Source organism: Cavia porcellus, unplaced genomic scaffold (assembly GCF_034190915.1).
Source record: "Cavia porcellus strain 051 isolate PalLab524CR breed Dunkin Hartley unplaced genomic scaffold, mCavPor4.1 scaffold_13, whole genome shotgun sequence".
NCBI lineage: Eukaryota > Metazoa > Chordata > Mammalia > Rodentia > Caviidae > Cavia > Cavia porcellus.
In genome coordinates, this window is record NW_026947496.1 from 29,173,977 (window position 1) to 29,201,520 (window position 27,544).

At 40.7% G+C, this 27,544-nt stretch overlaps 2 protein-coding genes across 3 annotated transcripts; one reads left to right on the plus strand and one right to left on the minus strand.

Moving 5' to 3' along the window:
- Nucleotides 1-1,647: 1,647 nt before the first annotated feature.
- On the minus strand, nucleotides 1,648-22,824 carry H1-1 (H1.1 linker histone, cluster member). 2 transcript variants are annotated; one of them, XR_010051195.1, is made up of 3 exons: nucleotides 22,090-22,824; nucleotides 15,370-15,455; nucleotides 1,648-2,036 (listed from the first exon to the last, which is right to left on the minus strand). XR_010051195.1 is itself a non-coding variant. In XM_003468782.5 (2 exons), the coding sequence occupies exon 1, from the start codon at nucleotides 22,760-22,762 to the stop codon at nucleotides 22,115-22,117; it is 648 nt and encodes a 215-aa protein (XP_003468830.2). In that variant the 5' UTR covers nucleotides 22,763-22,824; the 3' UTR covers nucleotides 1,648-2,036; nucleotides 22,090-22,114. The 2 variants fall into 2 exon arrangements, 1 of the variants encoding a protein (XP_003468830.2); XM_003468782.5 differs by lacking the exon at nucleotides 15,370-15,455.
- A 3,151-nt stretch (nucleotides 22,825-25,975) lies between these two features.
- Nucleotides 25,976-26,380, plus strand: LOC111756490 (histone H4). Its single transcript, XM_023564736.2, has one exon. It carries the CDS (start codon nucleotides 26,011-26,013, stop codon nucleotides 26,320-26,322), a length of 312 nt encoding a protein of 103 aa, XP_023420504.1. The 5' UTR covers nucleotides 25,976-26,010; the 3' UTR covers nucleotides 26,323-26,380.
- The last annotated feature ends 1,164 nt before the right edge of the window (nucleotides 26,381-27,544 follow it).

A 27,544-nucleotide genomic window follows, 5' to 3' on the forward strand; every position in this document is an offset into this window, starting at 1 on the left:
CCCATCTCCTTTCCATGTCCCTGTGTCCCAGACTCTGTCCCCTCCCTGTGACCCATCACTTGCACTTCTCCTGGAGGATGGGCCTGGCCTGGAGAAGACAGTAAGCTCCCTGGTTCTGCAGAGCTCCATCTCCAGAGCTAATCAGGACCCAGGCCCACCTCTTCCACCCGGCCTCTTACCAGTTCTCTTTTCCTCAGCTCAGGGTAGGGACACAGGAAGAATGAAACAGGAGTTTTCGATGTCTTGGCTACTTTTTACCCTTACTGATTGAATCTGAGACTTTATATAAACTTGATGTTCTGTGTGGGGTGGGGGCCAGCATGAAGTGAGGTATAATTTCATGTCTCTGTGGCATCCTTCATAGAACAACCAATTATTGAGTGTTACCAACAGTTATAAAGTAATAATTCTGTTGTTAATTGTTCTTGTTGCTCATTAGAATGAACATCCTGGTTTCACATTCCTTCACTAAGTTATGGCTCCTGTTGCGGGCAGCACAGTGACAGAATGTTCTATGGCTGACCTGCCTATAATCACCAACTACAGAAATCTATCTATTGGTCAGTTGAAGAATGGAGAGCAAAATGGAGCAACTGAATTTTAAGTTTTCTACATATTCATTAAGTTATGTTTAAATGGCCACAAATGGCAGTGGCTATACTATTAGACAGCACCACTAAATGTTTGCATATGTGCTAAACAAACCATTTCACCCTTTTAGAGAGAAATCTGCATGGCCTGTGGAGGGTAATGGCAATCAGCTCCTTGTACACAGGTTCAGGAAAGCTGTATGGAAATTCTTGTTTCTTCATGTTGGCCTCTAGATCCAATATCGAAACTTTTCAGGAAAAGTTGGGATCCTAGCCACTGGCACCAATAAGATGAAAGAGATCACTACAACCTCCATCTGCCGGAAGATGACAAAGGACCCAGTGAACACGAATGTGGCCACTGTTGCTGCCACTTGTGCACAGGGCACTGGCTCTGCAGGGCACAACACAATCAGGAGCAAATGGTACTTCTGTCCTCTGAGTCAGGTACCATTTCACTAAGAAGGCCTCCAGGTCAACAAGCAGCTGGGAAACCTAGCTGAACTCTTCAGACAGATGGAGAAGACAGCAGATGAGCTGGTGTGAGGCCCACGGAGAGGAGTTCCAGCTCCTCTGAAAAGATAACAGCGAGCTCATCTGCTGGTGCTGTGAGTGGTCACCACCGTATGAAGGTAGAGGACGTGTGCCAGGGTTACAAGATGAGTGTTGCCAGAGTCTAGGCAGGGACATACTCCCAAGGCCTCAGAGGACTGACCCCAAAAGCCTAAGATTATGACCTTGAAACATAGCCTGTGCCGTGGTATTCATCCCCAAATAGCTTGTGACAGATCTTTGACAAACCTAGTCCAAAGTGTCCACTCTGACATTCAGCAGGGTGTTCAGACACTTGTCTCCATTCTCTGTGTTACCGTGGACTCCTCCTTACTCTGAGAATATTCAACCATACACCTGCTCCACCATGGGTTCTGCTCCACTCTGTGTGTACTGTGAGAAACCACAGTGTGCAGGGCTCTGAAGAAGGATCGGGAAATGGAGGGGAAGAGGACGCACTTCTCACAGGGACGCTAGAGTCCATTACAGACATGGACCAGCAAAATGAGTGCTCTCAGTAAAATTTACTTTGAAAAGACAAGGGTCAGTTTTGTTTCTCCATTGCAATCCCACACTCTGTAAATTTAACTTTTCAAAAATTCTAGTTCTGATGCAAACATTTTGCTGTGTCTTTCCAAAAGTAATATATGTTCACAATGGAGAACAAATATAACTCTTAGTTTCAAAACTATGGAAGGAAAACCCACATACAGTCTTGTAAGTCCTTAGAAGTCCTTCCAGTCTTCTTTAGTGAGATTCTAAATTTCAGCAGCAGCTGGTTTAGGTGGTGAAGTGAGCCAGAGGTGAGCAATACATCCTGGTCGAGATGCATAAATTTAACCTGCATGTACAAAGGCACAGTTTTGGGGGGTCTTGTCTCGCCATGAGCTGGCCCTAGGGTATAGAAAGACAGGCAGGTTAGGGGAATTGCAGTGTGTTCTAGGTCCTTGAGTGTCAGCTCCCAGTCCCTATCTTAGAACACAGTGTTACTTGTCCTTGGGGCAATTTTTATTCAAGGATTGATGGCCCAGTGACATTGAAAAATTCACCCCAGTATGTATGTATATGTATTTATTTATTTATTGTCTTTTTGAGACAGGGATTCACTATGCAGTTCAGGCTAGCCTTGAACTCACTGTGTAGCCCAGGTTGACCTTGATCTCACAGTATCTTCCTGCCTCAGCCTCCCAAGTGCTGGGATTACAGGCATGAGCCATGATGCCCAGCTTCCATCCAGGCACTCTTAAAATCAAAAGAACATAAATCTGCACATCGCTCTCTGCATACTCACTGCCAAAGTATAAAAACAAGAATTCACTGTTATTTTGACACATTTTGGAGTGCTGACATTCTAATTATGTGTTCAGTGAAGCATCAAACCGAACAGACTTTACCCACTCTTTTCTCTCAGAAAAAGATGGAGATAGCTATGAAAAAATTGATTCAGCTCTAAGAAGAATGTATGCATCAGAAAGTGTTCACGGCAACACATATACCTCAGTTGCAGGTAAGAGTCTGAATTCATTGATCTTAAACTGTTGCCTAGTCTAGAGTTTGAGCACAGGGACTCACTGGAGCAAAGCACAATGATGGTGTATTTTGACCTTGCCATACCAGAGAGATGAAGCCCAAAGAAGAAACCTCTGTGTTATGCCCTTTTTATACCCATGAGATTCTGTCGGCAAGCTCTTCCATCTTCTAACAGTAATTGGTTGGGATTATTAATAACTCAGTGTAATGTGAGAATTGGTATGGTTATCTGTCTACAATAGCCTCGACTGGTTTTCACATTTTTACATCCATCATCCAGGTATGCAGTCTTGGACCTCATGAGGTTGTCTCGTTTTCTGGGGAGCAGAGTCTGGCTCTCCAGACCACAGGTTCTCAACTGACCTCTGAGAGCAGTCAAGAGCACAGGCGTCCTCTAGTCAGGATTCATGAGATCAGTGTGAGCTATAAGCAGCAGCCTGGTGCTGCTAACCCTTCACACATGCACCTGCAGGATGAAGGCTTTCAGACCATTTCCACTGCTCCCCAGGCCTCAGATTATCAGGCATACATCCCTCTGAGGAAATCTCTTTGGAAACTCTTAGCTGACAATCCAGGCCAGTGAGCTGTTCTGCTTCTTCCAGGATCCTTTTTAATTTCTACTTTCCTTTGATGTGGAGGTTGAACTCCAGCTTCCAGAAAATGACCTTGTTCCATCACTTCTGGGATTTCAGGCACTGGAGATGACTTTGTAAGAAACACATCTGGAAAGCCCTTTAACACAAGAATTGAAGCTGCATTCTCTCTTTCATAAACAATTTTCTCATTGTTCTAAATGATTGTCCTCTCTAGTTTAACATCATAGTCACTGAGACATTGTAAGAATTTTAAAAATGTTTCTGGAACTTTCAATACGAAATCTCAGATAAAAGCTAAGTTCACAACGTACCTCATTTGGTTTAGTCGTCTTATAAATAATGATGATTAAGGTGACTCTGAACATGTAAATGAGTATTTCTCAGTTAACCATAAGAAAAGGCTGCCTCCCCTGGTGTCTCTCTCTCTTTCATCCCACCCCCACCCCCGAGAATCAGGGACTCTGGTAACACAGGTGGCTTCAAAATCCACTCTTGATGAGGCTGTTTACCAGTTTTTGCTCTAAGGTCTTCTCTTAACTTCAGTGACACCTTGTGACACCCTACGGAAAGGCATGAACCCTTGTAACTGATGAAATACTTGAGCTCATTTCTGGTTCCATGACTAAATGATCTGGCACTCTTGTTCCACCTCCTTCTTGGATTGGTCTTGGAAGAAAAATGATTTAGGTGACTTCAGAGAAATCAGGGTCAATCTCTCTCACTTGAAAGTGTCAGCAGAAACCATAGGATTGAGGAACTCATGGAAAAATTATCACAATTAATGTTCGCACTTTCATTTCTACTTTTTGTAGAATATACAAAATATGTACTTACCGTTTTTACTATTTTAGGTATGCAGTTTCGAGGCAATAAGTATTGTCTTATCTTGAAATCATCACCATGTCCCTTACCAAACTTCTTTCCTCTTCCAAAGTGAAAGAACTGTCCCCATTAAGAACTACCTCCTTATTTTCCATTTCTGTCATCACCTAGTAAGTATTCTACTGCTGTCTGTCCTGACTAATTTAATTATTTCAGGTACTTGATACAAATGAAGTCTCTAATACTCACTGCATTGCTTATTGCTTATTTCATATAACAGAATGTCTTCAAATTCATCCTTATACTATGCGACAGAGTTTATCTTTTTTTAAGGTTAAGTAATATAAGTATTCCATTGCATCTATCTACCACATTTCATATATCAGTTTGTCCAAAATGTGTGTTTACATTTGTTACCTTACTTTCTTCACTCTAAGACAAAATGAGATAAAAAAGGTCATGTCTGAATTTAAGACTCTCCATAGATTTTCTCACAAGGAGAAGTCCTGTCTCTGGAAATTAGAGAAAGAACAGAGCAGATGCTGAGGTGACTGAGGTAGAATAAAGCCAGGCTGCAGCAGAACAGCAGTGAACCCGAAGACCGTATCTTTGAGTTGGATGTAAAATGTCAGAGCTCAGCCCTGAGCTCACTAAAGGCGAGGCTGTGGACTTGGAGAAGGAAAGGAGGAGAATGAAGGAAAAAGGGGAAATCGGCAAGATGTGCTTCTACTCTAGGGCAGCAATTCTGTGTGGGAATTTTGGTAATATTTCTCTTAGATTATACATCAGTCACTGCTCTAGACTGTCCTGTTATGTGAATTAGAAAAACACACTTCTTTGAGGTTAATAAAAGGTAGCCAAATGCACCCAAAGATCCCTGATGATCACAATGTCTCCTGAAATACTCTTCCTGTTGATAGATTGTAACAAATGAAAGAAGGGGTAACATTTTCCCTGATTTACTTGTAGAATCCTTGCTCTAGAGGATCTTCTTACAGCTGCAGGATGGATGCATTCCACTAAGACAAAAGCTGAGCTTTTGATTTGGGCTCCAACTAGCAGGACTGGTGGTCACATTAACTGAAAGTGAAAATACAACCCTGTGATACCTGCTGCCACAACAAAATGGTGCACTCTGTGGGTTCACCCTGCAGGACATCAGGTGCCTGAGAGCCAGTCTTGCCAGCAAAAGGTTGGGAAAATCTCCTGCCTGCATTCCCAGCAGCCACTGGTGGATGCCACTGTGGCCATTGCTTTTCCCCACAGACTTTGGCAAAGAAATCACAGTCTCCTGCTGAGTGGAGAGAGGTCTGGTGGGATCACTGCTCCTGACTCTGCAGCAGTGTCTCAAACTGGGTTGCTCTTTTCTTTTTGGGGAGGTGTGTTTAAAGATAGCGTCTTCCATGCCACAATCCATGGAATCCTGATGCTAACACATGCACCTTTTGTTTTCCGTGTATGATGTGAGGACACTTTGAGCAGGTAAGTCCCACGTGGACATAGGAAAAGAGGGTCCAGGTGGACAGAGCTGAATCGAGAGGACCACCAAGAAGTCTGTGCCTCTACTTCTTCCAAGATTTGTGCTGTGAAGCTGGACATGCCCGAGACCTATTTTTTGGAGGTCCAGACTATTTGTAATATCGCTGTGCTTTATTGGATATAAAAATGATATTACTGCATTATGAAGGTATAAGAGTCAGAACTCCCTTAATGCTGTGAGGAGAGAAACCTTAAGCAGTCACCACAGTCACCACCCACAGAGGCACCTTCAGGAGAGGTTGTGTGGTTATTTTTAGCAGAGCTGCCCCAATCTCTTTGTTTAGTGTGCTTTGTGCCGAGTTTGTACTGCTGCTTGGCTCTCCATGGGGAACTTCTAGTTCCTCTTGCCCTGTGTGGTAGCTATGTCACCCCAAGAAGTTCCTGTCATTTAGTTTCTCTGCCTGCTGAATAGAGAAACAGTCCCCACTTTATTGAGTTGTCATGAAAACTAACTTTATTAATCTGCAAACAATTAGTCAGAATGTCAGTGAGAAGCAAAACCCTTACCTATCAGGCGGGAGGTCCTGGGTTCAATCCCTAGCATAAAGAGAGAGAGAGAGAGGGCAGTATGGGCAGAGATAAGGGCCACAGCATGGTATTAGATGTGTTCATAGTCTTCTTGTATTTCAAAATTTTTAAGTGATGCAAGAAAGGTTGTTGAGTATATGAATTATGGGTCAAAACTTTTATAGTGTTGATTCAGATGACACAATATTAAAGCCATGACAGAAATCCTTATTGACCCAAAGCCGAAGTCCCCTGCTCCATAGATTTTATTAATCAGTGGTTACGTGTTTCCAAAAGTTCTTATTCATGAATGCAAAATTTTAAAAAAGAGTTATGAAAATGGAAAGTTTTATTATTTTTCATTTGGCTGAAAAGTTGGACCTAACCTTAAATTATCTGGCACCTGTATGAATTATCTATTGATACCAACAAATTACCAACATTACATAAAGCAATAGAAATATATTAGCATAGGGTTATTTTGATCTGCAAACAAGTGAGAAAATAAAACAGAAACACTAAAACGCTCTGCACTCTTTCTCTTTGCTTACATGCAGTATACAAGTTGGTAACAATTTCTGCTTTCCATTTGCTACCAGCAAACTCAGATGTTAACTACCAGAGTCTGCAAACCGGAGACAGAATCAAAGAAAACTTAGTGACAAACCTTGTAAAATTGGACTTTGTCTATCATTTGCTCTCTTATAAATTTGCCTTCCCACAATTTTCCACCTTAAGAATTAAAACTCCTTTTCTTTTGCCTTTGTCACTTCTCTTAAATTTTGTCATTCTTTTGTTAAGATGCTCCTATCCATGCATTATGTATCTCTTGATTATTCAACTGTGCATGTGGGATACATGAGTTAATACATTTCTATTCACTATTATTTTGTTTCTGTGTCTTTAGTTGAGTTTATAGGGACATAGCTGGAAAATTTAAGATATGTTCCCCCAAAATAGCTTCAGTTTTGTTTGTTCAGTGTCCCCGTAATTATAACACACTAGTGCAAGAGCACACTGTTTGACTTTTTCTTCCCCAGAATTGTCTGCACCTTTCCCAAAGTTTGCATAGAAAAAGAACCTGGTATGTCAGTAACAATAGGACAGTTCTATTTGTGCAGTCATTCAGAAAGTAAAGCTATGAATGAGGAGGGGATTCTTATTTTGTGAGCATTGCATTCTGTTTATATAAACTTTGCTTTATTTTCTACCAGACATAAAGCCTATATTCCTTTTGAATATTCATTAGTCTATGGAAGCTTCCACCTTCCCACCTGCCTGATAACACTGATTCAGAGACATCTGACCTTGTGCCTCTAAACTGCAATTGCTAAGACAATAAATAAAGTCTTTTTACTTTGGAGTTTATCAGTCTGAACTAATGGACAATGATAACTTTAGGTAGGACAATGTTACCTACTCATCCTATCTTTTCAAAATGTAGCCTTGACAAGAAGGAAATCTCTTTAATGATGGCAATGCCCAATTTTGTTCAAAAGATACACTATACACTTAAACCTTTACAATGCAAGCCAATCAAGAAAACAAATTCAATAATAGTATATATTTTATAAAGTGAATAAGATAACCCTATGTCATCCAAATGAATGACGGAATAGAAATAAAATTAGAATTTGGATTATAGTATGGTAAGGAAGAAAAATAAGTCTTGTTTACCCATCGTCACTTGATATTCATGAGAATATGAGTAAATTAATTTTTTCTGGCCTCTCATTATTCCAGAGAAATAAAAACTATTACGGTTTGTATCTAGATATCCTCCCAAAGGATATCCTCTCATGCGGTCATAGATGTGCCTTTTCAGAGCAGGTTTCATCTAGAGTATGTGATACTGAGATTAAGGTATTAGTTTATTGATTGGAATTAGTGTCATTCTGGGTGTCGCTGAGTGGATTTACTGATGATAGAAGGTTTGTAGCCTGTTTGAGATTAGAGGAAAGGCAAGCTCACTTGCTGCTTGCTGCTTCACAGGCTCCTGCCTGCTTTGTTACAAACTGTTTCTCTTTTGCTGAGATGCCCCATCCTGCCTTGGAGCCAGCCAACTATGGACTGAAACTTCTACAAACTGTAAACCTAAAATAAACCTTTCTTCTTGTAACTCTGAGTGTAGGGTATTTTGTCCCAGCAATGAGAAAAGTAAATCAGACTCCATTTCAGAGATGAAAAAGACTTTTCACTAATGTATGAAAATTGCTTATACTAGTGGATCTGGACCTCTGCAGTACATCAGATCCTCCAGATTTGTCAGTGATCTACTAGTACTCAATCTACTCCAGGCAAATTAAAAGAGACTTGGGCGAGGGGTTCTAGCCAGAGCCCTGATGTCCTGGGGCACTAGAGCGACACTGAGGAATTTGTCCCAGAATGTCACTAAGGGACAATTCCTTGGTTTTGCTCAGGTCTTCACCTACCCCAAATAGCCCCAAGAATGATGTCAGCCTCTCCTGTCCCCCTTGCTCCCTGTTCTAATGGTGTCCTGCAAGTGTTCAAGGCCTCATGGTCAGTGGCCTTCTCTAGGGACTAGGCTAGCCTTGGACTACAGGACCTGAAGTGGGGGTCACTGGGAGCTTGGATGAATCCACAATCTGAAGACTGGATGTGTCCTTTCAGAGCCCATTTTTTATAAGAAATACTTGAAAACTCACACATTCAATGCAGGATCATATGATTTCAATGGATGGTAAGAAGGCAAATTTTTATGTGTTCATTGCTGTTTCCCCTAGCTTTTATATGTGATGGCACTTGCTTTTACCTCAAGATGGTGCTGATTTTACTCCAGCTCTGTCGATTCCCATACTGGAGCCCTGGCAGACAGTGAAGTCCTGTGAAGCCCAGAGCACAGAGCAGAGTGAGGCAAGGCAGCAGCTGCTTTTGAGCTTTGGATAGGAGGTAAAGCTTGGAGCTTTTAAAATGTGAATGGAACAAGGAGTGGAATGAAGAAATTAACTAGCTTTAAACCTGGAATAAGAGTCAGGCTGGTAGATATTTACTCTCAAGCATCTCAGTGTCTTGTCTATATACTACTATATGATACATTTTGTTAGTCTTTCTGAGAACATTATCTTTTCTTGGTACTTTTCCACATGGTCTTATAGTCTGACTTAATCATTTGCTATTTATCAATTTTTTTTATTTATTGACTATTTTTGTTTGTTTTGGAGTCAGTCTCTTCTATGTAGTTCCGGACTACATAGTGACTACCACGAATCATCCAGCCTCCATCTCCGAAGTGCTGGGATTACAGGTAGTGACCACATATCCAGCTTCTTTCTCTACATTTCAAATACCTTCTCACAAATATGGTAATCATATTGTAGACCCTTAACTAAAGAGTAGGCTTATGGGAGGTCTCAGTCTACCTAGGGACAGTAAGAATAAATTCAATGTCTTTTTAAAACAGTGTAAACATAAATATACACAAAGCAAAACGTCAGTGTTTATTACAGTATTAGAAACACTCAGTCATCAATATAACCTCACTACAGACTCAGTCAGTGCCTAAAGTTTTGAGCACAAGGTGAGCCCAGCACAAAGGATGCTTCATGGGGAAGGGAGAAGAGCCTTGGTGCTTCACCCACACATACCTGGGGCTTTTTAAAAACAAACTGTTGAAAAACTAGTCTTGCAAAACATGAAAAATTAGTCTTATACACAAAAAGAAAAGTAATAATACAAGTCGCCTAATCCCACTACCCACAGACACCTGCTTTTCATCAGTTAATATAAACTATGTTTTTGGCAAAATGTTCAGGGAGTTAAATTACAATTAGCTTTAATTTCTTCTTTAATTGCCTTGTAGCCCATTGTATAATTAATATTTTATTTCCTTATTCATAAACTTTTATCTGATACATATACACATACAGGCATGTACACACACATGTATCTTTTTTATTTATATCTTTTCTAACTTCTGCAAGCAGATTGCAACTTCTAGTCTCCTGCACATTCCTGTGGATGTGTGTGTGTCTTTCCAGGTATATACTAAGAAAGGAATCGGTGTGAGGTAGGGATGTACACTGCCTGTTGGACTCTAACTTCCAAACTGCTGTGCAGGACACATTTCTTTCTCCACATCCCTCGCTACACACTACCAGTGTGAAATGATATTCCGCTGTTCTAGTTTGCATTTTCTGCCCTTTTAAAAATAATTAGTTGTTTTGTAGTTTTTTTTTTCTTCTTCTTATAATGTGGGTATACCTGTCCTCAATAATATTGCTTTGGATTTTCTTTTAATGATTGATTTTAAGAGATGTTCATATATTTTGTATTGTAATGCTTAATTAGTATATATAATCTCTCTAAGTATCCGTTTTCTCTCCATTTCTCTCCCTTTTCCCAGTGTTTTCAGAACTGGGGATTGAATTCAGGAAGCCCTAAGCTACACCTACAAACATTTTTGTGATAAAGTCTCATTGAATTGCCCATCCTGGCCTGAAACATATAAATCTTCTGCTCAGCCTCCCAAATGACTAGGATTATAGGTGTGCCCCATCACACCTGGTTTGAGTGTATTATCTTTTAACTTCATTAGAGTGACTTGTTTTATAGGAAATACTGATTTTTATTGTTCAAAAGTATATTTCATAATTATTTTTGTTTTGGTATAGGGCTTGAGAAATCATAAAATAATGTTTTCCTATTTTCTTCCAAAATTTTAAGTTTTCCTCATGTGTGTCATTATAAGATCTGATACTTCTGTATGATGTGAGATAGAGCCAGAATTTTCATCTGAGTCTATTTGAAAACCAGTTGCTCGGTCTGAGTTATTGTATAAGGCAACCTCCACCACCAAGCTGGAATGCTACTTCTGTTCTGTGGTCCGTATGATAATGGTTCTAAGCTTTGTGCTTTATTGTTCTGGTTGAACTCTGACCTCACGTATTTCAGAGCCAAGACTATCTTCTGTTGGGGAAATGAAACAACCATGCCTCCCAAAGCCCCACTGTATTCCTTATCCACGTGGTCAGCAGAGAAGGCACATGGTGAGAGACATGGCACAATTTAGGGCTCAGTGGTGCTGTCCTTACCCTCCAATTAAAAGTACCTTCCTGCTCAGGTACTTTATAGGGACTCTAGTTAGTCCAGGTAGCCAGAACTAGTAGTCCTGTGTGTATGAAGCCTCATCATGAGTGTGGCCAGGGGAAAGTGGGTGGTCAGAGGGTGGAGGAAGCTTCAGAAATGGCCTCTCCTCCATCTCTTTCTGTTTGCCTCTTGCAGTAGATGGACTGTGACCATTAGATATTACTTTTTTATTTTGTTTGTTTATACAGTGTGTTCTCTAAACTCCAAAATGTCCTGTAAAACATAACATAGAATACCTTTAGACACTCACGTGAATGAGTTTGTTAATAAAGTAGGACAATATGAAGAATGCAGATAGATGGAATATAAAGATGAGAAATGACCTTGATTAAAGAGGGAAGCTTTTAAAGCCTGGGGTAAAATAAAATGCATCAGTTTTTCATGTTCAGTAAACATTCCATTGTTTCTTTTATTTAATCTTCATATCTGAGTTAATTATACTATTCTTCTATTTTACTGTGCTTACATTGCCTTAGGATAAATGTCACTTCCCATTCCTACCATTAGTATATTTAATAAAAAAATCATCTTTTTGAAGATACATAAAAAAATCTTCCTGTATTGATTATATAATTCAGTGAGTTCTACAGTATACACAAGACGCAGAATAATTCCATCACCCTGGACAGTCCTTCTGTGTAGTATTTCTGTCCCAATCTCTCAGCCCTTTGGCTTCAGGTAGCCAGTGATCTGCTCTGTACTATGATAGCTTAGTTTTTCTATTTCTAGAATTTTCTGTAAGTGCAATTTATGTGGTCTGCAGTGTTTCCTCTAGCTTATTTTCCTTCATGTGTTTTTGTGATTCATCTGTGTCCCTACATGTATCAACAGAGTCCTTTTTATCATTGCATAGTATTTCATTATATGGATATATTATAGTTCATCTATCCTTTCAGCTGTGGATCAGCATATTGGTTACTTCCTATTTGTAAAAAAAAATCCGGAATGGCCTTATTTATAAGATATCATATGCCAGAACATGCTGCTTTGAGCTCTGTGGTGTTTTAAGCAATCTCAGTGAGCATGAACTTAATGCAATGTTTATAAGCAAGTCATGTTTTGTAGTCAACTCTGCTTTTACTAGCTGCTACTGCTATTAGTTGTCTGACAATGTTGCTTGAGTCATTTCATTGTAATGTTTTCATATGTGCTGAACAAGGAGGGGTAGAGGCATGGTCCTTCAGAGCTTTGCAAGTAGATTTCCAAGGGTTAGTTCTTTTATGACTATAACCTGAACAGATAAAACCTGAGGCAGGTGGGGGCAGGAGAGAATGTTCAAATTGCAGGATGGAAGTTGCCTGAACAGCTGGGCAAAATTCCCTCCAAAAACATCATATGGAAAACAAACCTAATAACCTACATTTCCAGGAGATGCCTGAGACCAGTTTCTCAGTAAATCTTTTCATTCTGCTCCTTTCTGATCATGATCTTCCCAATCTGCTTGTTGTCCTTCTGTGACTTAACACTGGGCACATTTGTGGTGCTGATGGATGGAGGAAGGAAATTTCTCTGCCTTATTCACTTCCTATGAGACCAAATACTATTGCAAGTCCAGATTTTCCAGTGTACTACTTTTTGAGGAGGTCTCTTCTGGAATTCCTCTTCTTCCCATTTTCCACAGTGGCCCCCTCAGACTCTTCCCTCCTCGTTTATGTTCTGCCACAATGTTAGACCTGGGTTCCCCAAAGGACTCCCAACCCAAGTTAAAGAAAACTAGAGCTATCATCAATGTGCATTTGATTTATTTTTGTGCTCTGCTGAAACATGGGACATTTGGTGGTAGAAGTTTCATCTTAAATACAGGGGAGCATTTTGTTTGTGTTAACTGCAAGGCTAAAACATAAGAAGGTTACTAAGCTTTGTGTGTTTCACCTGGTAGTGTGAGTTATCAGTTGTTTAGCTATTGTCTTTGTGAGTTAATTATATAATAAAAGTATGCCTCAAACATTTGGGAGACTAAATGTGTCATATTTCATAATGAGCAGAAACCATGTGATACATTGTAAGGGGAATTCTCATGTCTTTGGATAATAGCAAAATATAAGAGAAATGAATTTGACTCAGGAATTTTATTCTAACAAACCTAGTCAACATAGAAATCTTCTGATTAAATACTTGTTCGATTGAAGTATAAACAGACATGAGGAGAAAAATATTTTGATTATTTTGTGTTTACATTTATATATAAACAAATATGAAGTAAACATTTTATTTAAACACATAGCTAATCTAAATGATATATAGTTCATGACTTTATAAATTGGAAAGATCTATAAAATCAATACAGCAACATGATGAAACCCTTATAAATGCCTATAAACTTAGAACACTGTAAGAAATGAACTCAAAAGAAATCGTTATCCAGTTTCAGAAATACATTATAAAATTAAAATAAACTAAAATATTCATGAATTAGCTAGGCTTAGTGGCACACTCAGGAAACTGAGGCAGAATGTTAAAATTTAGGCTAACCTGGAAAATTTCACAAGATTCTGCTTCAAAATAAAAGTATACAAAAAAAAATAAAGGACTGTAATATAGCTCAGTTTGGAGCACTAGCTTAACATGCATGAGACCCTGGGTTCTATCCCCAGTATAGCAAAATATTTAGGAATATCCTCTAGCAAAAGAGATGAATTACTTTGTAAATATTATTTCAGCAAGTTTGAAGAATTATGCCACATAAAAATGACTATTATACTACAATAATCTAGTAAAAAGTATGTTAAATGTAAAGTAAAAGTAAAATGTTTAGTCAAATGAAAAAAATCAAAGTACAAAACTACATGAAGTTTGATGAAATATGGAAAAGATTTATAAAAACTTAGTCCTTATGTAGAAAAGCAGATACAGTTCTTTATCATCTCATTTTGAAATTTTTAAGGAAATTTTTGAATTTAAAAAAATATACATTTTTGTAGAATAAAGCTTTGAATACAGTGCTCTGTTTATGGTAGGCAAGAATTCTATTACTGAACTACATTATACCTATACCACCTTTTTCTTTTCTTTGTTTTTTTTTTTTTATTTTAGAGTATAATAATTTCCATGGGCTAGTTTTCAACATTTGATTCTCTTGTTTCAGTATCATGAGTAACTGGCATTACAGCTGTTAACCACCATGTCTGGATAATCTTTCTCTCTAGCAAGGACACAGTGGGTATCAAAGATTCCCAGTTTGGGCGTTCTTGGACTGTACTGTGGTTCCTCTGCTGGACAAATATGGAAATGCACCAAACATCTTTAATAGTCCTACTTCCAGAGGATTTCCTTTTGAGTCTCCATTCTCTGTTCTCTCCAAGCCCTATATCTTGATGGTGCCTTGTGTGTCTTATTTGTAGTCTAGAGCTATAGTTTATGGTCTCTAACAAGGAAAGCTCCTTATACTTGCAAACTTCACTTTGAGTTTTATTTTTCCCTCTCTCTTGTTCTCCGTGCATCCTGGAGTTAGACTAGGCCATCTGCATTCAGTTGGAAGGGCTCTGATTGGTTGGTGGAGATATAGGCTAAGAGACAGTTGTGGGTTGGTGAAAGGTTACCTACATAAAGCGAAACCGACCAGAAACTCAAGAGAGGGGACTGGAATTTAATGAATTTGTGCATGGTAAAGCTTCAGAAAAGGGTGTGTCCTTGATCCTATACCATTAAAGGTAAGTTTCCTCAGGCAGTTACAGTTTCTCCCTATGATAGGTTCTCTCTTTTGAATAGACAGTTTAGCAGCAATTCTAAAATAAATATTGAATTACGGCCTGGAGTACGGAGCTACCCTTACAGTTCCCCCAGGAAAATCCTGTGCTCAACAAGATGGGCCATAAGGCAAGTCCCAGCCCCTTTCAGCTGCCACTTTATCCCCTCCTTCCATACTCCTTCATGGAAACTACAGAGGCCATCACAACAGAATGCTAGTACCAATAGAATGACTGAACTGCTCACCATCCTTTAACTACTTAAAATCAAAAACTGTCATCTTAGGATGCCAAAAAGGAGAAATTAAACCAATAGTGTATAGGAAGAGAATATAGTGAATGAAATACTGTATTTACAACACTATGACAGATCTAAAGAGAGCAGCAAGAAATCCGAGAAAGCTCAAGATCAGCAGAGGTGACAATTCAACCTCGACTTACTCATGAAGGTTTAGTTTCTTCTGTCCTCTACAATGGGAGTTTGATACCAACTTTCCCTCAGGAGGTGGCCCTGGAGGACGATGGTGCTGGAAAGAGAGTTTCTCATTCACTTTCAATTTGTCTTTTATGTTTGCATCATAGCAAGATGCAACTCCTGGCAGCAACATTTGGCAGAAACAGCTTCAGCCGCATAGCATTCCACAGACATACTAACACCAGTGGCCCAGTATCGGAGCCCACAGTCAGTTCTCAGAAAGACAAACTCCTGATTTATAATGTCTGCCAATTTCTTCGCACCATTACTCCTGCCATAGTAGATTTTATCTACCAGTGTGACTAACATGGAATTGGGAAGGAATGCACAGCAGCTCACTGTGGAGATGTGAGGTGTAAGCAACAACGATAATAATGAAATATTAGGAATTTTGTGTATTTGTAAACGTTTTTTTCTTATTTATGCTATTTATAAGTTTATATAATTTAATTTTAAATACTTTCTGAGCTTAACAATTCAATTGGTTCATAAAATGCCTTAAAATTTATCAGTTGGCTTTCAAGCCACTACGAATCAGCTCCTGCAAATCACTGTGTTCCAGCAACCATGAACTCCACAGTCACTTAACACAGACAATACACTTCTATCCTGTAAGGTAGGGATACCATTATTATACCTCAGGTTGCAGCTAAAAAAACTAAATCCCTGGGGCTTGAAGCAGTCAAATGTCAATGTCCAGGAAGTGATAGATCTTTCAACCTCTAAGATCTGGGCAATTTCTGTACCCCTGCATCCTGACAGTCGGATAGCAGGTTCTCCTTCTGAGCTCTGACTTCTGTTACTAAATAGGCATCTTTTTGGTATTTGGTCTCCCAATTTGGCCTCCCTCCTGCAGGAACATGACCAGATCGACCACAATGAAGAACAATACTATAGTTTGAAAGTGTCCCCCAAATTTCATGTGTTAGAAACTTTGCAAAGTGTTAAGAGGAGGACCTTTAAGGGGTGATTAGAACATGAAACGTTTGCCCTCATGAATGGGTTAATGATATCACAGTAGCAGGTTTGTTATTAAGAGAATGGATTTGGATTAAAAGTGAATTCAGTCCCTTCTGTTCTCTGGCCCTTCTCTGCTCTCTTTGTCATGGTGTGAATGCAGTAAGGTCCACACCAGATGCCAGTGCCATGCTCTTGGGCATCCCAACCTCTATAACTGAGAGATAAATTTCTGTTGTTTATAAATTGCCTAGTCTCAAGTATTGTATTGCACTCCCACATACAGACAGTGTGAAGCCAATTATCTTCTGAAGCATAACACTAAACAAAGTTTCTAGGTCAAACCATTTCTGGGGAGGATAAAACATTTTGTTCACTTTGGTAGCTCTTTAACAAAGTAAATGATAAGGTAGAGGTTGCAGAGGACCAAATATAGAAGCATGTGTAGTTGTCACCTTTGGTTCTCTTTGAACATGAGGGGATCCTCTGCTGCTCATCAGCTTGATAACCTGCCCCTCTCCAGGTACAAGTACCACCATCAATGCTGGGATCCTTCCCTTGGCTCTTCTGTCCTCCAACCCAAGGCTTCTCTGTTCATGGCACTTACTAAACAACCTTGATATTGATTTTACTACTTAGAAATGTACAACATAGCCTTGAATCTCTACAATTTTGGATTTTTACTTCATGTTTAATGTGTGAGCTGAGCGCATCCACAACTATGCAAAGTGAAATTTACTGGAGGCCTAAATTTGCTGCTAAGAGCATCACCTTGTTACATGGCACTATGTTATTTTATTCTCTTGAAAGAAATACTACAGAGGCACCTTGGGCTGAGAAATAAAAAGAATCAGAGGAACAATAAATAGTACTGTATGTGGTAAATGGCTGCATTCATATTTTAGTTAGTTTTTGGTTTGTTTTTTGCAGTGTTGGAAATTAAACACAGGGCCTTACAGTGAACTACATTTCCAGTCCTTTTTCAAAAAATTTGAGGCAAGATCATGCTATGTTGCCCAGGTCAGCCTCGAATTTTTGACATTTCCCTAATACCTGGGATTACAGGTGTGTACCATAACAGCCAATTCAGCATGATGCCCTATTTTTTTAAATGATTCCTAAATGTGGGAATTCTGGCTTAAGAGCTTAGCAGATTATATCATCTCATTAGATATTGCTACACTCCTCTCCATAGGAATGCTGCCAGCAACATAGGAGGATTCTGTCTGTTCTACACAATATGTCACAAAGTCTACAAATTTAGAATTTTTGTCCAAGTTGGAATTTTTGCTCAAATTGAAGCTTGAGAAATTGTGTTCCAATATTCTCTATATTTCTATAATGAGCAAGGCTGAGATCATGCTTAACTTCACTTTTTGTGTACTGTCCTTTCTTTTGTCTATTTTTCTATTTTTTTTTGTCTTTTCTCAGTAATATATAGAAATTCTGTATCTATATATATGTGATATAAGCCTCCACCAATGATGTTACTTTGAACTTTTTTCTCAGTTTGTCAATTGTGATGCTTTTTGCTATGAAAACTAAAGTTACTAATATTTTCTGTTGATATGTCTAGATTTTCGATTAGACATTAAGACTAAAAAAAAGACTAAATAACAAAAGGAATATATGACCAACGTACTCCACATTTTAAAGATACTGGTAGCTCCCAAACGATCCATAAATTTAATGTAATCATAATCATATTCCCAACAAGATTTATTATAAGAATTGACAAAAGGGCCCATATTTAGTATGGAAATCTAAAGGACCAAGAATTCTTGAAGAAACACAGGTTCCAAGAAAAACTAAAACTCATATAGTGACAATAAACAGTCTGGCATTGGTGCAAAAACGGACAAACCAACCAACCGATAGACAGGCCCACACAAATGCAGACATACAAACCAATGGACAGGCCTAAAGTTGATCTCTGGTTCCTAAAAAAAGTGGCATGATAAAACAGTGGAGAAAGGACTTTCATAAATAAACAGTACTCAAACAACTATATACTCTTTTAAAAGAAAAAAGGAAAAAAAATTGATCCGTTTCATAAGTACATATATAATAATCGCATCAGACATTAATGTGAAGCCCAGCTTCTAAAAGTATATAGTAGGAATTTACCTTTAAGCAAAGAAAAGAATAGTATTTTCTCTGAAGTTCTGGGAGTTGATCTCTAGGTCCTTGGAATGTGCTACCTAGTAAGACTGCTTTTATTAATTTGGAGTCATTGGTCCCAGATAGTCAATAATATAATAATGGGAATTTTAGGTCACAGGTATCTGCTCAACCTCTAGATGGGCTAGAAACTTAAAGGCCAGCCATGTGAGTAACCAGCCATAGAACTGTAACAAAAATTCCAGCCACTAATGTACCAGTGAGCTTTCTTGATTGACAGTGACTCTCCATGTGTCATCATGCATGAATGCTGGGAAGTGGCAGAGTTCATAGTACCTCTTGAAGAGGAACTTGGAAGTTCACATTGGGAACTTCCTGCAGTGTGCCTGAATTGCTTTCCTAGGACTCCTGTAACAAAAACAAAATGCCAAAAGCTGGAGTGGCTTAAAGTTACATATTTATTGTCTTTCAGTTCTGGAGGTGAGAAACCTGAGTCTAGGAATCAGCAAAACTGTGCTTGCCCTGAACCCTGGTGGGACATTCTTCCTTGGTCTTCCTAGCGCCTAGCAGTTTGCTGGCAACCTGTGAAACTCCTTGGCTTGCAGCAGCATGACTATGACCTTTATCCTTGTCACCCCACAACATGAGTCTCTGTGTGTCTCTATCTTTACATGGCCATCCTCTTTACATGGACACCAGTTCCTCTTGTAAGTTTTCTGCCCATTCTACTCCACTTTGACCTTATAGTGACTTTTGCAACCACCTTATCTCCAAATAAGGCCAATTTCTGAGATATCAAGAGTTAGAAATTAAACATGTCTTCTTAAGATGAGAGAACAGGTACCAGGTCAGTACATAACACTTCCCTGTGTGCTTTTTTATTGCTGCCTTAATCTGTGTCCTTTCAGGGCAATAAATTAATAGTGAATAATGTATATTTCTGACAAATTATTGAACTGCAGGGTAGTTGGGACACCTACCTCCAGCGACTCAAAAGTGGTGTTGAAGCACAGATAGTCTTCAGAACTATGCTTGCTCCCTTACTTCGCAAGAATATGAAACAGGATCTCAGCACAGATTTTAAGACATGAAAAATCTTTAACATAAAAGGGCAGTGTGATTAACTTACAATATATTATCAAAAATATTTTTAGAAGATTGAAAAGGTCACAGATATCTGCAACGTAAAATATGCTGGGCAATGGGCTTGTGCCAGAATTAAAAAGAGAAAACCAAACAATTATTTCACGCCAGCAAGCAAAACAACCTGTCATGAGCAGAATTACACTCCCAGCCCCACATACTGAAACTGTAACCCCCAAGTGGATTTAAGAGACTTTAGAAAGGCCAGTAAGGTTAAATGAGGTCATAATAGTGGGGCCCTAGTCTGATAGATCTGTTGTCCTTATAATGGGAGGAAGGGACATGAGGTCACTCTCCCCAGGTATGAATAAGGTTGACATGAGGATAAGATGACCATCTGCAGGCCAGGTAGGAAGCTCTCAACAAAGCTTGCACATCCACCTGAGATTTCTTACCCCCAGAACTGTAGGAATTAATCACTTTTATTTAAACTACCCAGTCTGGGGAGTTTAATTATAACAGTCCACACATACTAACACACAATCCAATTTTTTTAATAAAGTGAGGAAGCAAAATAAAACAGTGACCTACCACTGTGCATCTGCCAAATAGACCCATTAAAAAGACTAAGAGCTGGCTTGGTTGGTGCAGGTCTGCAACCCCAGCAAAAGAGGAGACTGAGGCAGGTGGAAGGTGGGTTCAAAGCCAGCCTGGGCAACACAACAGGAGCCTATTTCATACTCGCATAACTTGTAAAAGAAAATTCTACTTTAAAAATAAAAATACAAAATAAAATATAAAAAGCCAACCTTAATTGGGAAGGACCTGGTTCTACAAGAACTTGGTAAGTTTTGTTCAATAATTTATGAGGTTCATCTATACTGCATCTTCTAACTGGGGTTTCATTTTTCAATCATACTGCTTTCAGTTTATTATTTGATCAGATGATTGTATTCAGAAGTATACAAACAACAGATATGTGTGCACATGTAACCAAGACATATGCACAAGAATGTTCACATTATTTGTAATAACTAGCAAGAACTCAAGACATCCATCAGTGGAGGACTAGATAACTACATCATGGTACATTCATAAAATATTAAGATGAATTAAATTTAACTCACTATAAATGAATTAAAGTTATATACAGCACTATGAATTTGTTCAAATCTAAGGTTCTATAAGTATGTATTGTTTTATTTCCTTATAAGTTTCAAAAACAGATACATTAGTGCTGGAAATTAGAATAGTGGTTATATTTAGGAAAAATGAAAAAAATTGCTGACAGAAAACAAGAGTGAGGAAGCTGTGCAGGTTGGTAGATAGCAGATATTCTAGTTTTTGACTAGTTAATCACTGTGTTCACTTATTGACACGTTAGTTTTCGGATTTTTATGTATTATGGTTTTCAATTTCAAAAAAACCACTTAACGAATGTTGGAGTCTTTTGTGGTTTCTTTCTTTCTTTCCTGGCTTTTAAGTATCCAGGACAGGGACAAGTCATTCAGGTGTGAAAATAGAATTATAACTGCAAATGCTGAAAAGGGTGTGGGGGAACCACTCAAGACTGCTTCAAAACTCAGGGCCTCTAAAGACCTCTGAAGACGTGACCCCGCATAGTGGGATGCTTAACACAGGCAAACACACATGTGCTGTTAGGGGCTATATAAGATTGCAAGTCAGATAACCTGTATAGGAATTATACAATAAAGAGGCAGGTTGCTCTTGCCCTCCTCTTGCAAGCGTGAGCTCTTCAACCTAGAGACCTCGCCCTGTGAATAAATACTCCTTGCTCCCCTGCTCCCAGCGAACCAGACATGCTGTAAAAGCGGTCGTGTTTAAGGGTTGGAGAAGCCTCCAGAATTGAAAAACCAATAGATGAAATATTGTCCAGTTCCTTCCACACTAAGTTTCTGAAGCACCCAATCAAGCCACTTGCTTCTATAAACAGAAACCTAAGGGATCTCTGGCTTTAAGGCCTAATACCTCTTTACAGCTAAGGTCTCAAGTCCGGACCCGGCTCCCAGCCATGGTTAGGGCGCCGCCTTTTGCGACCGACCAGTGTTGTCAGCTGTAGGGATGTTAACAGCTGGAGCCCGGTAACTGGCTAACGTTCCGGAACTGTTGCGGTGGCGAACTAGCACTCCAGAGGGCTAATCAGCCATCCTCATCTATGGAGGTGGGGCTCTACTACCCCCACCCGCTTCAGGGTTTTAGGTCAACCCAAAAATCAAGCTACCTTAGCACAATCAACAACGCAAAGCGTTTTCACCATAAATTTGCTCATACAAGATGCACGTGGTACATGATCTAGCCCAAGCCCCGTTTGCCCGTTAAGCCACTTTAGGACCTGGCAGGTGATTCTAACACGCAGAACTAAGCCTTGAAAAGGCTAAGCTCAGATGATGGGTTAAGACAAACGAAGTTACACCCAGCTGCTCAACCCCGCGTAACTGCCAGCGAGTGCAAAGCTCTTTTCCTGAACTACGTAATGGTGGCTCTTAAAAGAGCCGTTGGGTTACCGGAAGGATCTTCCAACTGGACTGCTCACTTCTTCTTTGGTGCTGCCTTCTTGGGCTTTGCAGACTTAGGCTTAGTCACCTTGGTCTTAGGTGCTTTGGGCTTCACAGCCTTGGCCTTCGCGGGGCTTTTAGCTACCTTCTTGGGCTTCACGACTTTAGGCTTTTTAGGGCTCTTGGAAGACTTCTTTGCCAGCGCAGGCTTCTTAGCCTTTTTGGGAGTCTTCACTGCTCTCTTTGCAGCAGCCGCCGGAGCCTTCTTTGGCTTCTTGGGAGCGCTCGCTGCCTTGGCCTTAGCCGCGACTTTCGCGGTGCTGGGCTTGGCCTCCACGGAGGCCTTCTTGTTGAGCTTGAAGGAGCCAGAGGCACCGGTGCCCTTGGTCTGCACTAAAGTGCCCTTGCTCACCAGGCTCTTTAGACCCAGCTTGATACGACTGTTGTTTTTCTCCACGTCGTAGCCGGCGGCCGCCAGCGCCTTCTTGAGGGATGCTAGCGACACCCCACTGCGCTCTTTGGAAGAGGACACGGCCTGCACGATAAGCTCGGACACAGAAGGGCCCGCGGGTTTTTTCTTAGTGGCTGCCAAAGCTTTAGAAGGTTTCTTCGCTTTCTTAGCAGCCACCGGCTTCTCGGGAGCTGTCGAGGCCGGCTGTGCGGCCGGTGCAGTCTCGGACATAGCTGTTGTAAAAGAGCAGATACAAAAGGAGGACCCACTGATCAGGAGCGCGCGGAAGGCGCTGCGACGGCTATTTATAGAGCAGGGCTGCGCGGTGATTGGTGCGCGCTGGCACCGCCCCCAAACCGCGGCGCTCCCTGCGCTGCCGCCATTCCTGGATTTTCCAGAAGGGCTCGGGTCTCCTAGCTCTCTACTCCCCTAAACTGGCCCACTCGCCTTGCAAAAGTAAAAATTCAGGCAACGCGAAGTTGGATTATTCCACCTGCTAGTTTTAGAAAGTATTGTTTCCTGCTTAAAAACCCGCTCAGGGTTAAAGGGGGAGCATCAATCAGGCGGGCAGTCGCATCCAAGGAATTTAGGTTGAAGCTTCTAGAAGATGCCTCGGCAGGAGTTGTTCGCGTCTAGTTTTTCAGGAATAAAAAAGTGCTTCTTAAATAGCGTGGAGGCAGCAAGAGCAGCACGGGTATAGGCCTTGTGCTCATATAAGACCGGCTCAGGCATGCGATTCCAAAGTGGTGTCTGTTGCCCGCCTTCTGTGTTTGGGACAAAGGAGAACGAACCACAACACTGCACAATTCAGTAATCAATCTCAGCACGAACTATCAACACTGATACATTTTCTGCAATCCTCATTCTACTCAGACTCAGGGCTTACTACTGCCTGTATAAGCATTAAAGGATAGGTAGATGGGCCGGTTCTGTGAGAGGCATGGTCCCAAGAATTTAAATCCCTTTTGTGTTAAAGCCAGGGGGTAAGATTTTAGAACATTCTTCCTTTAACTTGTGCTGAACAGCATCAGCAAGCTAAAAATAATTTCACACTGCAGACCAATGGCTGTGAACAGAAGAATAAAATGTTTTTAAATTCTTAACCTCTGCCACAGCTGCGTGTAGGTAATTGCCTAGTGCATAGGAGACCAAGGCAATGACTTTTCCCATGCATATGGATTCTCAAAGTCCGCGCCGGCCTAGTAACACAATAAATAGTCCTAGTATTTTACGCATTTATTCATTTTATTGAAAAACTATCACTTCAAATGTAGCATTTCCTGTAATGTTTAACAAAGCGAGTGAAAACAAAACCGCGCATCTTTGTTTGAAAGATTACAAAATGACATTGACAAGATTGTCAGGATTTTAGATAAATCCTTTTGAAACAAATTTTTCTCACAGTAACAGCATCTTATCAAATGAAGCTTTCGGTACGGAAATAAAATTATTTGACGCCTGGTCTCTCTTGGTATTTAGTGTGTCCTCCTTTGTTTCCATTGTTAAACCTTGGCTCCCCCTCCCCCACAAAAAAAAAAAAAAACACAATGGAAAGACTTTACGCAAATGAAGGATGCCAGAACTGCTTTCTCAAAGGACACTTGGGAAAATGGAATAAACCAATCATAACGTTAAATTAGGTATACTTTTGGTTAGCACTGAGGAATTCTCAACATTTCAATGTTTGACAGCTATCGAGTCTGCTCTTCCCCAAACTGAATCACGCACTTTGCTAGCTGGTCTAACCGGAACAGGGAGAATGGCGCGCTTCTGTGACCCGCCACAAAGCGGAAACCAGGCAGACACCGCAGTTTTGCACTTAGAGGAATATGCACTAGGCTTTAGGTTGAAAAAAAGCTTTCAAAAGGCCCCAAGTCTACAGAGGAACATGAACATTTAAGGGAAAGATTTTTACTACAGAAAATATTTCTGTGAGCTGTGATGTAAGTAAGCACGATGTTTTCCAGGGTTCCCTAACAGTCTTTGCTCAACATAACACTAAAGGAATACAAGTTTTGAGAAAGGTGTCAGAAACTAAACCTGTATCAGTCGAATGAGGAGCATAAATATGGTGTGTCCAGAGTACATAGCCACTATTCATTCATTGCCATCTTCCCACAGGCATAATTGATTACAATTACGATGGAAATCAATGTCTAATTTTATAAAAGGCAAGCCAGACGTGCTTTAGGTTTCTAAAGACGAAATACAGAATGGAGAAGGGACAAACTTGAAAAGAACGGGGGATTGAAAATAGTAACCAATGAAACTGCACGTTGGTAGGACGTTTTAAAATAGACCAATCAGAGTCTGTATCGTCATAAGGAGGCAGTGTTATCATCCAGTCACTACGCCGTACATACTATAAATATGAGCGACGCTTCTTTAGAGGGTAGCTCTTAAAGAGTCCTAAGTTACTGTGGGGTGTAGTAATGGCTCGCACAAAGCAGACGGCACGTAAGTCGACTGGGGGCAAGGCTCCGCGCAAGCAACTGGCCACCAAAGCCGCTCGTAAGAGCGCGCCGGCCACCGGCGGCGTGAAGAAGCCACATCGCTATCGGCCCGGCACTGTGGCGCTGCGCGAAATCCGGCGCTACCAGAAATCCACCGAGTTGTTGATCCGTAAACTGCCTTTCCAGCGGCTGGTTCGCGAGATCGCGCAGGACTTCAAGACAGATCTGCGCTTCCAGAGCTCGGCTGTCATGGCCCTGCAGGAAGCCTGTGAAGCCTACCTGGTGGGCCTGTTCGAGGACACTAACCTATGTGCTATCCACGCTAAGCGGGTTACCATTATGCCCAAGGACATCCAGTTGGCACGTCGCATCCGCGGGGAGAGGGCTTAATCGTATTCCCTGACGGTGTTAATCAAAGGCTCTTTTCAGAGCCACCCAAATTTTCAAGTAAAATGGCTGTAAATTGCACTAGGTGGGTCATATTTTTATTTTACCATGAAAAACAATACATAACCCCCAACAACATGACGGGAATTTTCCCCCCTGAAACAGGTTATTGAACTGGAAGCTTGAGTTAGATTGGGGCGCGAGTCTCAAAAATTGTAACGATATAAAAGTCTGGCGTGGTTTAAAATGTAGGACAACCTACAAAATCTGGCTTCTAAAAAGCTATTCAGTTTGTTTGATAGAAGTATTTCCTCGATCAAGATCGAGTTGTGATTGTGAAAGTGTTGAAAGTGCTTTTGGAATCATTAGCTTACATTTAAAATACTGTAAATCTAGTTCACTTCCAAGCTTTAATAATTGACAACCTCCCAACTGGCCTGCCCGGCCTGCGCTTTTCACTTCCTGGGTTTTGGAAGCGGGATTGAGGGCGGGGACGAGGGCGGGGACTGCTAGCGTCACGTTTCCCGCCTGCGCACTTTACATCCGCAGCTGCAGAAGCTGGGCGGGGCTAGGAGCGCAGATATATAAGGACTGGCTCACTTTCACATTCTCGCTTGTTCTTTGTTCTCCGAAGAAGTCATGTCTGGACGTGGCAAAGGAGGGAAGGGTCTTGGGAAAGGTGGCGCTAAGCGCCACCGCAAGGTGCTGCGCGACAACATCCAGGGCATCACCAAGCCCGCCATCCGCCGCTTGGCCCGCCGCGGCGGCGTCAAACGCATCTCCGGCCTCATCTATGAGGAAACGCGCGGCGTGCTCAAGGTCTTCCTGGAGAATGTGATCCGCGACGCGGTCACCTACACGGAGCACGCCAAGCGCAAGACGGTCACCGCCATGGACGTGGTCTATGCGCTCAAGCGCCAGGGACGCACGCTCTACGGCTTTGGCGGCTGAGGTTTCTGACTGCCTCAGCTTACTTATTCTAAACAAAGGCCCTTTTCAGGGCCGCCCACCTGCTCAAAAAGACCTGTAGTACTATAGAGCCAAAGAGCTCCAGGCATTGTGAAATGTAGGTCCTGACTGTGCAGATGAGAGTAATACTTTTTACAGCTACCTTAGCCAAGTGAATATTTACCCAGCACATGCTCCCCTTATCTAAGAGTACAAAGATACTAAAACGTTAAAATGAAAACCTTTTAAAGACTGTCCCTTATCAATTTGGTGAACAAAGAAAGGCACTGGCGTAACAGCGAGCTCATTTCTCAGCCAATCAGAACCGATGACTTAATATCCCTAGAGACTAGTAACTACGAAGGGGGATGGGAGAATAATGGGCTATGTTGAGAATTAAGGAGTGAAATATGAAGAAAACTAAATTTCACTCAGTTATGTTCCAAAAACATTAACCAGCAGTACGATGATTTCTTTCAATGAAATGGAAACCAAATTCAGACTGCCAGAACAGCCGCCTGGATGGAAGGAAATGAAAACCTGGTTTAGTGAAAGGGGATGCCTGCTTCTCCCCATGTATGATCAGAGCCCTAAGGAATTCAGATACACACTTTTACTTCCCAGTGCAGTGGAAATTAGACAATATCCTAAAATTAGTTATGATGGTTGTACAATTAGAAAATACAAATTCATTGAATTGTTCACTTAAAGTGAGTGAATTTTATGTTGTGTAAACTATCTTAATACTGTATATAGAGATACATGCAGACAGGGAAGCAGATGATTAATAAGGAGAGGCTCTGTTAATGTGTGGGTGCTAGAAGTACTGTATAGACATTAGTCACTATAGCGCAAAATTCTAAAGGATCTAACAGTTATGTAATCAAGTTATATATATATATATATATATCAGGTTTCAGAACTCTGAGGCAAGAATGTAAACTTACTTGAAGGCTATTGGAGAAACATCTTACTCTTATCTGAAGAGATACTCAAATGCTTCTGGATTGTTTTTTGGAGGGGGAGGGGACCAGTCTTTATACAGTTCAGGCTGGCTTTGAGCTCTCTGTAGGGAAGGCTGGTCTCAAACTCATAAAAGATCCTCCTATCTCAGCCTGCTGGATGCCAAGATTACAGGTGTGTACCACCACGCCCTGCCTCTCATCTTTATAAGTGGCTGAGTTTAGCATCAGTATGCTTGCCTTTGGGAGGGTGTCTGTCCTTG